Below are 13,648 nucleotides of genomic sequence, written 5' to 3'. Positions count from 1 at the left end.
GTTTAGCATTGTTTTGAAATAGAGCATTAGAAAAATGGTTTAGTCAAAGTGTTACAGCAAGGAAGTGAAAGTGCCGAGAGCTGAATTGAGGGTTGAGGGGGGAAGTAGGAGAGCTTGTTCTATGGCAGATCTCCCCCAAAATATAAAAGTCATCCCAGCAGAGCTACTTGGGTATGCCCTGGTGCTCTGCCTGTATCCCCTGCAGAGGAAAGCTGGATGTTTGAGGGGCAGAAACAAAATCACTGTGGCTTCCTGTTGCAGCTTGGTTTTACTCCAAGGTTTCGGTTTTGCTTCTTGCTTCAGTTGGTGTACATAAAATATGTTGAAGAATAACTTTGATCTACAAACAAAAAAACTTCCTGTACTTACCAAGACGAAGAAGAAGAAAAAGGTGTGCAGGTCTCTCCCCTCTTCTGCACCCTAGGTTATCAAGTCTTGTTAGAGAAGAGATGAGTGGATGTGGGGGGGTATCTTGCCCCTCCCTAATGTCCCACAGGGATCTGAATAAAAGGGTGACCTAGTCTGATTCTTCCAGAAAGTAGGAAGACTGTCACACCACAAAGGATGGTGTTTGTATGCGATGGAGCTGGGGAGGGGAGATAGTCTTGTGTGCTCAGTGTAGGATCCCTTTAGTGGTGCCTGCAGGGCTCATCTCTTTTTGAAGTCTCCCAAGGGAATAAAAACTAAACCAGAACACTTAACAGGCAGTTTGCTCCATCCCTCTTCCAGACTGAAAGCTCTTAAAAATGTACTTGCCTGTTTGTGGAGTGAAGGGCTTCTCCTCTGCCGTCCCTGGGCAATGTGCAGAGCAGTCTGCTGTGCTTCTGAAGTGATGTGGCCTCTCTAAAGCAGCAAGGCGGGGGAAATACACTCTTGCTGCCTTTCCTTTCAGAGATCCGGAAACATCTGTGAAGTTAGGGCACAAAAAGCCTTTTGCTTGCACAATTTTTCCTCCAAAAAGTTTCAGTCATTGACCTGAGTCAGCCTGTCATGACTTGTTACAGTGGCTGTGGATAATAACCTTAACTTGTTCTACAGATGTATCGATCCTGTAAGATTTGTTTAATTTCTAGCCTGGTTCTTGTTTTCATTTATAGTTCTGCTCTGTTAGGATGAGGAACGGTGTGTTCCGATTTAGGAGGATTTCACTAAACCTGTGAGAGAGCTAACTAATTAGGCGTGGTGTAGGCCAGGGGAGAGTATTATGTTATTGGAGACCCTTTTATTAACTTACATTGACCAGTGATGCACACACGTTGCCATGCTTTCTGGCTCGTTGTTAGCAGCAGAGGGTTTGCGTGACTCACCGGTGTGGTACCCTGCGAAGGGATCCAGGCAGTGGGCTGCAAGCTCTTTGCTTTAGTGCAGTCCATCACTTGGTGGGCTTGGAATTGCCATACAGGATTCATTTGCTGTGCTTGTTTAAAAGCAAGCCCTGTCCGTGTGAAAATTCAAGGAATCAAACACAAGTTTTTACATGAATACTCACTTTATTAGTTTCTCTTAGAATACTGTACAAAGGAGTAATAAAAATATTCACACTTTATTTTAGAAAGTTCTCTACATGAGACTTGTGTATACACAGCAAAAAGAAGGGCTACTGGGAAAAAAAAAAACCCAGAACTGTGTACAATGTCAGAACGTTGCATTAAAAAAACCCCAACTAATTTAGCTCAGTTTAAACTGATGCAAGGAGGATGCATAGACACAAACACTTGCATGCTTAAAAGATATTATAGGCAATGTTAAAGCAACGTAAGTCACAATGAGAAATATGAATGTGTTAACAATGGTAACCAGCTGCTGTCCCCTTTCCCAGGGCCAGTACCATGCTTCTGTTAAACAAAAAATTAAACAATTATTAAAAAAAAAAAAAAGTACTCAGGAATTCAGTAGCCCTAGATCTCAGTGGGTTTTTTTTTTTTTTTTTTTAAAGGCTTTTTCCTAGGCAGGGTTGGGCTGTTTGACATCCTGTTAGCTATGTTAAACAAATCACTTGATTAGCCTGGACTTGTTTTCTGACTTTCCTGTTGCAGTGACTGCTGTCCTGTGTGAATCCATGCTGGTCTTGCCAGTGGCTTAGGAGAGGCTTTGCCCAGGACAAGATGGGCAGAGCAAAGGCTTCTGCCAGGTCAAGTGGTGGTTTTCAAAAGCTTTTCTCCTTTGGCTTTCATTGCAGAACAAAGCAGAAAAGCATTTTAAGTACCTATTTATCTAGTAATTGTTTCTCAGTCACAGGGTGGAGCCCACCTTTCATTCTCCAGCTGAGGTTTGCCCTAATCACTATACAGGAAGCCAGTACATCTTTGAGAGGAAAATCTGTCTTAAGTGCGATGTGATCAAAATCCCATTTAAAATCAATAACAATCAATTATCTCCTTCACACAGGTACTTGGAGAAAATTCTACAGTCTAAAAGAATAAACGGACAGTCCTTGTACTCGCGTTCTGGTTCTCCAGGCAAAAGGTAGGCTTCACCCTTGGATCGCTGCTATGTTAGCTGCAAGTGCGCGTCTGAAAATCCCTCATCCTGCCCACGCTGTCCCGATCTCCCTTTCCTCAGAAATTAGTTATCCCGTGAGAGTTTCAGTGTCTTGACTCTGCTGTGTAACTTGCGTGTGTGCAAGATGAGCCTTTGAGTGCTGAACTCGCTTCTCCATGAATTCAGCAAACACAAATGCAGTAGAAGTGGATTCAGTACAGAGTTCCAGGAGACCCAGAACTGTGTCCATTACTTCCACACCACTGCAGTGGTGGTTTCCAAGTGGAAACTTAGTCGGGTGCAGCTGGCTCCTGTGACACTGACAGGAAGGAGCCATGCAGCTAGCGTATGAGGGTGGCTTGACCAGCAGTACCCAAAGCTCTTTCACTTAAAATTATCTTAGGTACAGCTAACAAGTAGCAACTTTGGTTTAATTACAATTAATGTATGGTTTCTTTTCTATGTTTAATTAATTCTGATACTTGCCCTTAAGATGGGATCTTAAGGAAGATACTATCAGATGTGTAATTGTTCAAGTAATTATCAATTAAGTAGATACTTAACACACCACATTAACATGAAAACTTTCTTCAACTCTCTCACTTCTTTCCATATTTCTCCAGTTTTCATTTATGTTTCCCTTGATTGGTTTAACTGTATGAGTCCAAGTTAACTTCAGTTATTGCGTGGCAAAAATCCTATCCCTGCGTTTTAAAGAACTTCATTTGCCATGTAACACATATCTGCGTAACGGCTATTTTAATCTTTCGTGTGAACAAGATAAATCAGAAAAGCTTACTATTAAAATTAAGGCTTTGTCTAACAAGTTTTAGACTTTAGGCTTTAAAAACTGCCTTTTTGAGAAGTTGATAATCCCATTCTGGTTTTGCAGTTGATCTTTAATTTATCAAAACAGAATCAGATGCCCATAGTGTCAGTTAACAGCACAAATATCATGTTCAAATTCTCAGCTGTTGTAATGCCAAGGCCTTCAACGAAATGGTGTGAAGTGCTGTGCTTCATCGAAAGAGCTGACCCCTACCTGCAGTTTATGCTTATGCTGAAAATATCAAAACTGCTTTGACTTTGTGTAATGTGCCTATACTTAGGAGTAGTCAGTATATATCTGTCTATATAGGAGTAACGATTTTAAGCATATAGCAACTGCTTCTGTTGCAAAAAAGTTGATGTTTCTCCCCTTGTCTTCTAACAAAATAAATACATAGTTTTCTTTCCTCTGGAGATTTACCATTGGCACGTAAGCTGTGTCTGCAGGCAGACATTCAGATCTGTTAAGCAACATACAGTCTGCATTACGGATACAGCCGTAGCCGTCACGTTAAGGACAAGACTCAAGAGCTCTGAGGGCAGCGGTCTTTCCATAAGCGTTCTGGGCATTGACACTGTGGATTTCTTAGTCATTTCAAAGGTACTTAGCTGATTGAGGAAATAGCTCTATTTTGAAAACGGTATTTTTTTTCTCAAAAGTCATTGTCTAGTAGCTTAAAGAGTATCTTTGCTTTAGGGTATATAGTACCTTAACTAAAGCAGCAGTCCTTATGTCATGGTGGTTAAAAGGTTTAACTCCCCAATCAAGTAAATTGCACATCTGTCAAACTCCCTTGCTCGAGAACAGCACTTGGGTATCAAGCCAGATTCTTTTCTCTTTCTACCTTCTTGAAAACTTCCTTTTCACTTAAAATATTTCCACTTTTCAAACATATTAGGTAATGATTCTCTATGCGTTCCAGCAGCCCTCTGAGGTACACTAAATGGTTTTTTCCCTTCTCTGCAGCAGTCCGATAGTAAGTCCGAGATAGAGAAGTAAAGTAGCTTGCCTAAAATTATGCATGGAGTAGCACTAGATCTTATATGCAAACCTGAAGTTCCCCTAGCCATGTCCTATGCTCAGACCATCAAACAGAACTCAACAATATCCACTATGACCTCTAAAGCTAGAATAGGCTAATGCAGGAACAAAAATAGCATATTTAAAATGTTTATACCATTGTCAAAAGTGTGAGCCAATATAAGCACTAAGACAACAAAAATACAGGCTTTCATGAGTTTACAGGGGAAGCATGAGGAAAAACACATTTCATCTGGCACACAACCCAAAAGAAAAACTGATTGCTTTGAACAGTAGAAAGCTATCTCAGCCAGGAAATCTAAACCTGCAAACCTCCTTTATTTAGGTGGTAACTTTATGGGAAAAAGGCTCAATTTTGTTCCTATACTAAATAATCTATTATCTTCCAGCGAGCCATTGCATCCTTGTGTTGGTCAATTCAGTCTGCTGCTGGCGCTGCTCGTTAGCGTTGCCCTCCCGCAGCTCCCTCGCCCTGGCCAGCGATCACCTAAGGGCTGAGGGGATGCTGCCGCAGCACTTGTGCGTGGAGCTGGGTGACAGACTTCCAGGTAAGCCAGAAATCAAACGCTCACTTGCCTTGAGTCAGATAATGGGATTTGCCAGTGGACTTAACTCAGTGACACGTACACAGACTTAAGAGACCAAGGAGCTGGACTGAGGAGAAAAATTCCAATTCTAGTCACTAACTGATTAGAGCAAGCAGCCATCCATCTCTTGTTTGGCCTATACCTATCAGTCTTCAGCTTCTCCCATGCTTGTGCAGTCTCCATGTACCAAGTAGCTCAGTGGCATCTGTTGTCAATCATTAAAATGACCTGCACCCCAGCCCTTAATCCAAATGCTGTACTGCCTGAGCACTCAGACTGCACTTAAAAAAATTAGCGATTTGGGGTGGGGAGCAGAGTTACCCAGACAGCTTCTGGTATAAGCTGAAAATAACAAGTATGATTTAGGATCTATTGACCTTTTCCCTGAACCACATGAATAGTACCGCAGAAAACTGAAAGCTTTGTCAAATTGCAGGTCATTCCTTCCCATACTGGTTTTAGTAAAAGAACTTCCTTTCTTGATGGTGTAAAAGATTGCAAAATAAAAATCTGTCATTCTCTTCCCCCTCCTGCTCCCCTGCCCAAAAATGGAACTCAAACCCTGAAACAATCAAGTATTGGGAAAGTCTGGCTGTATCCCTTTGAATTTCCCCCACGTATCGCTTAAAGCACCTAGCTTCAGAAGGGGAAATGTATTTTAAAGTGCATTTACCACAGCAATAGTACCAGCACTAAAAGCTTTTCCCCTCATCCCTAGTCTTGTCAATGTCTGGGATAGATGAAAATCTCCCCAGAATTCATCCTCTTTGTACCTTGAAGTCTCAGTGTATCTGCATCTATTTATGACACTGGAATAAAAGAAACCCAGCGTCATGCATCCTGCTCCGCACTAAACTCTACTCTGGAGCTTGTTTAGGTTTATTGGGCATGAGGATCCAGCATGCGGTATATGTCTATTGGATACTGCATTTAAACAGCCGCTGTGAAATTATATCCCAGTGTGTGTGGGGGTGAAGAAACAGGACTAGAGAGAAGGAACTTCCCCCTCTCCCCTGCTCCTCTTCAATTCGCTCTAGCCACGCAGTTCAGTACTTGTTGATCCCAAAGATCCGGACTCCATGAAACTGAGGCAGTTTGGGGATCAGGACGCTCATAAGGGAGATGGTGTTGATTATGAAGTGTATCCGGTCATACTTTGTGTAAAAGCTGGTTAGAAAATACCTAGAAAGGAGGGGAAAAGAGAGGGGGGGGTGGAACTGAATTATAGCACTTTGTGTTTTTTGTTTCCCAGGACAGCACATGCAGCAGAAGCATTGACCGGTACAGGCGCATGAGGGAGCTCAGCTGCCCCGAAGTACTCACAGGACAATGGGTGTGATGGTCAGGAACTTGCGCGATGCTGTGAACTGCACGCCGTAGTCCATCTGCTCCCAGTGTGTGAGCAGCCGAGCCTTCCCCTGGTCCGGAGTCTCAAAAGGAGTTCCTTTCACGGTATGTAGGAAGATGTACATACTCTGTAGCAAATACAAACGCAGTGTGAGGCATGCACAGCGTTCTCTACGCCCCTTGCCACGCCACCACAAGTGTTCAACTTCAGCAAGGACAGCACAGTTGTGGGAGCTTGCACCAGCGCGCTGTTCCACTAGAGGGATGTATCGTCGCTGCTGGAAAAGGCGCTCGAACTCACAGCAGCTAACAAAGCAGCGAGAGTTCGGGAGGAAGACCGCTAGCTGGGGCTAGCTCAGGCTTGGCCGTTAAACGCGAGGCCTCTTGTTCAGCTCCTGGGCATAAGCCAAGAAGGTGGTTGCAAGATTACGGCACTCAGATCTCTGGGATCAGGAGATTAGCATGGACTTGCTCTACCATGCAGCAGCAATGCTAAATGCTTTCTAAAAAAGTGCTGGTAGAACTTGAGGCCCCGACGGTCTGTTACCATTCTGATTGCAAGTGCCTGGCTACATCACGTGTCTTTTAAGTGTAGCCATTGCTGGCCTTTAAACTCCTTTCTGTTTCCAGGACCTAATTGTTTAAGCTGCCAGAGAAGGGGAAGCAGGCAGCTTGTGAACTGAGCCCCAAGCAGCTCTAGTTGGTGGTTCTGTGAGTGGTTTTTTGGGTTTTTCCCCCCCCGCCCCGCTAGCAACATCAATAACACGAGCATGAGGGTCCCCAATAAGGGTGTAATTTTTGTCTCTGGAATAGTCTCAGCCTGAGATATTACTTAAAATAAAGGATACAAAATCGATTGCTGCATCTCTGAAGTATTCTGTCCTCTATGCCTAAGGGTGGACAGCTGCCCAGAGGTCTTCTCAGCTGTAGGACCCAAGCGTGCCAGGACTTGCGCAGTGGGATGGCAGAGGCACAGAAGCGAGCAGTTACACGGAGCACGGTTTTCTCCTGCTCGCTAGGGAAGCTGTCACTCTGTGGCCGCAGCTTTGTCAGGGCACAGCACAGGACAGCGCTGCGCAAACACAGAAGCTTCTGGCATTGCAGAGAGCTCAGGTGTCCTGTGTCTGTCTGCATGTGTGTCTGTCTGGTGTGCTTACCTGTGCAGCCCTAGCACAACGCTCTGACACCTGTTCATTTGGGTACCTGATCCTTAGAAGGGAAGAATCTGTTCCTGGACTAATCTTTTCCTTTAAGCAGAACAAAGTGCGGGTTTTAATCTTGTTTTCTTAACTCTGATGAGACCAATTCAGATAGTATCAACCAAAGTGAAAGCTGCCTTGCCAGTTTCTGTGGCCTGTCACAGCTAGTCCTCTGTTAAGGGGGACGTGACAAAGGGACTTACCCTGCAGTCAAATGAATTTAGTGTCCCCTCTGAGCAGCCTCACCAGATGTTTGCTGTCTCATCGCTACCTAGGCTGGATTTAAATACATGACCTAGAGGCAAAGGTGCAGTCTGAGGGGTGGAGGTTGAGTAACTTACCCTGCATCTTTGGAAATACAGAGAAAGGAATCGTTTCAAAAAGACTCTTTAACTAGATTGCTCTCAAAAGAACAGCTGGTGCTGAGAGATTACCTCTCCATGCCCCGGGAAGTCAAGCCAGCCAGCCGTGTTCCCTTACCATGTTGTGAATGATGTTGGTAAGAGTCCAAACCACAGGGACGCTGAAGAAGGGGATGCTCAGGAGCACGACGTGCAGCAGGCCAATTCCAAGGACGTAGGACAACCAGATGCCCCGGCTGTTCATGACACGGGTGTTGGGATTCACCTCGCTGTGTGCTGTTCCCACGTTCATGTTGGCTCTTGTGTCAAACGGGCACCCCTGAAACTAAAGCAGAGTCTGGTCAGTACTCGGATTGCAGTAGCCCTCCATCTGAATGACTCAGGTAAGCACGGCAGGGCTCGAGCACCCTCTTGCTGTTAAGCAAACCTGAAATCTTTTGTTTGCTATAAAAATTACAAGTCAGTTCAGTTCTCTGCACCTCATTATTTCCATTTGTAGAGCTGATGTTTCTGAGGGGAAGATAAATCCAGGAGCGGTTGAGGTTTGGGAATAATGTGTGGGAAGCCTGCCTGTGACAGAAGCTACTTGTGATCTGCTGAAATGTTTTCCTGGAACCAAGAAGTCAAGGTTCGATCCTGCGATTGCCTGACAAGTCTCAAATGAATACTTTTAAGTGCTTTTTAAATCATCATCACAGTGTTAATCACAGAAGCACTCTGCACATGAAGCTTCTTGCACGTTTACAGGTTCGGCATACCTTAAACTCAAAAAGAGAACACAAGTATTTGCAGAGTAAAGGCACAGCAGCTCTGTATCACCAGATCTCCCAATTAGTTCAACTGAATTAACAGGGTTCTGCACAGCTCTAGAGACTTGCTGGTCTCCTGGTCTGGCTTACGTGTTTTGCCTTCCAATTTAAGACTTGGGGGGGGGGGGGGGGGGGGGGAGAGTAACAAAAAAATTCCCCCACAGGGAACGAGTGAGATTTTTCTTGAGGAACATAAAAAGTTAGAGATAACAAAGAAAAGCGCATTAGGAGGAAGTTTCAGTAGCAAGAGCTGCAGAGGAGATGGCTCTTCCCCTACCTGGAAGGAACAGCTGCCGCGTACGAGGAATGCAGGGAGATGTTTTTCTAAACAATGCGAGGAAGCAAGACAGTGTCATCCGCTCCGAGCGAGTCTTTGGAGCGGTGCCCTGGGGACAGCACAGGTATCGGAGTGGCTTTTTGGACTGCCGCACTGATAGCGGCAGCAGGTATCGGTCAGCTTTAAAGCTTTCTGGGAAGACGAGAGCTCTGGTTTACCTGTTTCCAGGGATTACAGGAAACAGCACAAATTAGAACTGCTGTAAAGCTGAGTATCTTTACACCAAGATCAGGGAGGTTCTTGCGTAAAATCATCTTTGTCCGTGTCCCACGGAAATGTAGTTTCATTAGAGGATACGGTCTGTCCCTCCTTGTACGGAGGACCCCAAGGCAAGGGCTGTTTCCTGATGTCTAGCCTTGTGTTTTTGCTGCTTTGGTTCCCACAGCTGGAAGACGGCGTTGCTGTTCTCTCTAGCTCTCACAGTCTTCGGTCTCAGGAGGCGAGTCCGAGCCAGATCCAACATTACGCTGCCAGCTGTTGCGAGTTCCCTTGCAGAGCGCTGGGTCTGGCTTGTTTCAGAAGCTGGCGCTTTCCCCTGTTCCTGCTCAGGGCTAGGACACAAAGTGAACGCTTGACTCCGCAGCTCCCGGGACGCTTGCTGTAACTTCCAAGCCTCTTTCAACTGTGCAGGCAGCTGTTGCTCGGGGCTGCAGGCAGCAGCTCCGGTGAGGCAGGGCTGCTAGGGGAGCTGAACAGACACTCGCCTACCTCTGCTATCCAGGTGTCGATCAGGGCATTTATATCTAGAGAGGGTTTTTGTTACCAGAAAAGAGGCTTGCAGGCCTGCGGAGTGCTCGTTTTCTCGTCACCCATCTTCCTGGGTCAAAGGTATCGGCTACTGGATATTCCAGAGAAAAGCCTGAAGCTTGGTCTGGAAGCAGGACTTGGAGCCGGAGTTCAACGCTCCAGTCCTAGCAGGGGGAGCAGCTCCAGCCTTAATCTGGTGCAATTCCTAAGGGCTTTCAGAAGGAAATCTAGGGGTTGCAGGGAAGCATAAGATGAGTCGAAAAGTCAGATTGTTGCAACAAAAAAAAAAAAAAAAAAACCAACCAAAAACGAAACGCCCCTGTGGAGTGCATAAACAGGAGTGCTGTTTGCCAGACGTAGGGAATAACTCTCTTAGGTATTGGTAAGGCCTCAGCTAGAATACTGTCCAGTTCTGGGAGGAGCTGGAGGGAGTCCAGGGGAGAGCAGTGAGAATGAGCAGAGGTGTAGGAAAAACATGACCCACAAGGACAGATTGAAGGAAGTGGGTTTGTTTAGTCTAAAGAAGGCTGGAGAGAGGCGTGAGGAATAGTCCTCAAGCGCTTTGAACAGATAGCTGCGCTGAGAAGGGAGGCAAATTGTGCAGTGAACCGCACGACTGAGACGCGGAGCAACGCGATAATGCGGCTGTTGGAACAGACTGCCCACGGAAAGCGATCGCTAGTCTCACTGGAGGCTTTAACGTCAAGTTTCATCAACAGTTAAAAAATTAAGATTCCTTTTTGGAATGAGGGGTTGACCAGGTGGCGTCTTCAGGACCCTCTTTTTCCTGAAATGATGCTGTTATCCCAAGGCTACAGCAGCTAGCAGACCTTCCTGCGCCCTGCCTGTGTAGCAGTAAAGTGGAATTTCCATTTGAGGACAACCACAAGTGTAATTTTTTCAAAAAGTAATGAGCAACTTTTACTTGGTCCCCTCTGCAGACAAGGGCAGTTGCAAACTTGCAGCTGGGTGGCAAAGGGCCAAACTTAGAAGCTGTATGTGAAGCAATTCTCCTCCCTGTGCCTCAGTTTCCTTGCTTAGAAAAACGAGGATTAGACGGGTGAAATGCTAGAACGTACAAGAGGCTAATTCGTTCTTGCAAGAGAGAGAGGAAGATGTCGAGCGTTAGGTCCTACGATGAGGATAATTCTGTGTGTTTCTCCAGTTCTGTCCTTCCCCACCTTAAAAATACTTCATCTGCGAATCTTTTCCATTTCTGAACTGGTGTTTGCAGCCCTTGCCCAAGCTCTGTGCCCACTTCAGATTGCACGCGCAGCTCTGCACGGCGTTGCAAAAACCTGGCTGAGGGAGCGCAAGATCTCAAAGCTCTGATTCCTACCCCCATCCCAGATCCCATGTTGTTTGCTTTCTGATTTTACACTGGGGATTTGTTCACCTGTAGGAAAAACAAGGCAAAACAACGGTGGAAGGAGCTCCAGCTCCCCGCCTGGAGCAGCTGGCTGCGAAGCTCTGCTTTCCCAGTTGCGCACCGGTTTTTTCAGGACAGAAAAGCTGTAATGTTTCACCAAACTGAGTGTGAAGGTCGGGACTGCGCTGACGTTGGACGGTGTCCATCCAAGGAGGGGAAAAGTTGTAACTGTGGTCAGAGGCAAACAGCAAGCTGTGATGAAGCTGGGCCCTTCCTCCGCCCGATCCTTCGCATCCTGTTCCCGACTTCCCGCCCGCCGCCGCTGCGCCAGCTCCCTGTCCACGGCTCTGTTGGGAAAGATTCTCGTTCTGGGGCTCAGAGCAAGCATGGGGGCTGCCAGCTCAGCGTCTGGCGTGACAGCATCTCCCCGCTTTTGAGGAAAGGGGAAGCAAAAACGACATCAGCAGTTTCCCCCGCTCACTTTGTCATCCATCCACCGCTGGAGGACCCGCAACCTCTGACTGCAGCCGTGCTGCCAGCACCCCAAGGTGCAGCTCCTTCCCCACCTTTGCTTTCGCCCCAAGGGGAGCGCGACCACCGTCTGTTCCCGTCCTCTCGCGCTTCAGCGGCGCTCCGGCCCCATCAGTGCTCGGCAACGACATCCCTCTTCCCGCAGCGCTTCCCCGGGGTGCCGCAGGATCGCACCCTGGGCCTGGCACCCCGTTGTGCCTCAGCCTGTTGCAGGAACTTCATCTGGGCCGGCGGAGGGAAGGAGGGCTGCAGGTGCTTATCTTGGTCCATCTTCCTGAGTGTTCCCAGAATGCAAGCAATTATGATCCCACAGAGCCGCCGAGGAGCTGAGATCCCTATCTCTGGCAGCATCAGCAATCACCGTCTCCCAAGCAAATAAATATTTTAAACCCTTCTTTGCAAGATGGCATCAGCATTTCAACCAGAGCATCAAGTACATCAAAGATGGGAGCGAGCACGGCTGTGTTTAGAGGCAGCTGATAGGGAGGGAGCCGAGCGATAGGTTAAGACGAAGGCAGCGCTGCTTTACGTCCCGGTCCAGCCCGGAGTCGCTGACGGACTTTAACACCTCGGAACTCCAGAGCTGCCAGGTTCCTCCTCGGGAAGCAGGGAGGGCCCGGAGCTGGCAGAGTTGGCAGAAGAGCGAGCAGAAAGCTGGGGCTGCAGAGCTGCGGCGCAGCTCCCGGGATGGGGCGCGGGGATGAGAAGGGCGAGCCCGTCCCAGATGGGAGCGGGGGCAGCTGGGGCTCTGCCTCCCTCTCAGCCTTTTCTGCGAAATTGAGAGGGAGAGTTTTGACGCGCGGGGAACGCCGCGCGTTGGCTTTCTCCAGGCGCGCGTGGCTGCTCGGGGTCCCGGACCCCGCTTGCCTCGACACAAGGACGTGGCAAGGTCCCGCGCCCCGGGGTGCTGGGGCAGGACCCGCTCCTACCGGGGCTCCCCGCGGGGACCCCCGTGCCTGCGGGGACCCCCCCCCCGCGGGGACCCCCGCTCCCCTGGAGCTTTCTGCCTCCATCGCGGCAGCTGCTTTTTTTTAGGGGTTATTTGGGGGGGGGGGGGGGGCGGTTGGTTTTTGGGTTTTTTTCTGTAGCGGGCGTTTTTCTTTCGGGCCGGGGCCCACGCAAGGCACCTTCCCGCTGCCCCCGCCCGCGGGCCCGGCTGCGGGGCTCGGCCGCCGCCTTCTCCCGGGGAGGGGGCGAGGCCTCTCCCGCCCGGGCCCGCCGGGCTCCGGGCCGGCCCCGCACCCCCGGGGGAGCCGCAGAAGAAGCCACCGCTCCCGGCCCGTACTCACCGCTGCTCGGCCCGGCCCGGCCCGGTTCGGCGGGGCCGGGGCTGCCTCCGTCGCGCACCCCGCCGCCCCGGCTCTGCTCCCGGCGGGCTCCGCGGCCCGGCCCGCCCCGCCGCCGCGGCACGCCGGGAGCTGTAGTCCCGGTAGCACCGGGAGAGGCCCGGCCCCGGGGGCGGGGCCGTGCTCACCGTGCGGGGCCGCTTTAGGGACGGGGTGCGGGTCCTGGGGGGGGGGGGGGGGGGCGGCGAGGGAAGGGTCCGCGGCCCCTCCGCTACCGTCCGGTGGCTCCTCCGGGCACCGGGGGTCCCATCTCTGCCCTCCCTGGCCCCCCCCTCCGGGGGAGCGGCCCCGGGAGATCGCTGGGGGTTGGGGCCACCCCGCTCTGCACCCCGGGGTGGGGGGGCTCAGAGCCCAGCTGGGTGCTCCCACCCTGCTCGGGGAGGGTCAGCTCCCTCCCCTGCCGCTCTTCCCAATGGAAAACCACAGCGGCCGGCGTTGTGCGAGCGACCTGCGTTAGGCACGGTGCTGCCGGGGCAGCCGGCCAAGGTCAGGGGTTGGGAGCGTAGGATTCCTGCGCTGGAGCGCGGCGGGGAGACCATCTGGCCCTGCTTTTGTTTGCACAGCGATCAAAGCTAATAGCGTGGTGCTGCCATGGCCCCTCGGCGCGCGCAGCCATCTGTGCAGGGCTTTGTGCGCGCCAGCCGCCGCCAGCTCTTCCGCCCG

At 49.6% G+C, this 13,648-nt stretch overlaps 1 protein-coding gene across 1 annotated transcript; it reads right to left on the bottom strand.

The window, feature by feature from the left end:
• Nucleotides 1–1,526: 1,526 nt before the first annotated feature.
• On the bottom strand, nucleotides 1,527–12,962 carry ORMDL3 (ORMDL sphingolipid biosynthesis regulator 3). The gene is made up of 4 exons (XM_075722608.1): nucleotides 12,929–12,962; nucleotides 7,965–8,171; nucleotides 6,262–6,413; nucleotides 1,527–6,120 (listed from the first exon to the last, which is right to left on the bottom strand). Exons 2-4 carry the CDS (start codon nucleotides 8,136–8,138, stop codon nucleotides 5,985–5,987), a joined length of 462 nt encoding a protein of 153 aa, XP_075578723.1. The 5' UTR covers nucleotides 8,139–8,171; nucleotides 12,929–12,962; the 3' UTR covers nucleotides 1,527–5,984.
• Nucleotides 12,963–13,648: the final 686 nt, after the last annotated feature.

Source organism: Pelecanus crispus, chromosome 18 (genome assembly GCF_030463565.1).
Source record: "Pelecanus crispus isolate bPelCri1 chromosome 18, bPelCri1.pri, whole genome shotgun sequence".
Taxonomy (NCBI): Eukaryota; Metazoa; Chordata; class Aves; order Pelecaniformes; family Pelecanidae; genus Pelecanus; species Pelecanus crispus.
Note: the sequence above shows the minus strand (reverse complement) of the source record. Positions and strands in the feature narration are given on the sequence as shown.

Coding starts and splice junctions, on each gene's coding strand:
- ORMDL3 (XM_075722608.1), bottom strand. CDS start 8,138: ATGAACGTGGGAACAGCACACAGCGAGGTGAATCCCAACACCCGTGTC. Junction 6,414..7,964: donor CCAACATCATTCACAACATG/GTAAGGGAACAC, acceptor TATTTGCTACAG/AGTATGTACATCTTCCTACA. Junction 6,121..6,261: donor ACCATCACACCCATTGTCCT/GTGAGTACTTCG, acceptor CCTCCTTTCTAG/GTATTTTCTAACCAGCTTTT.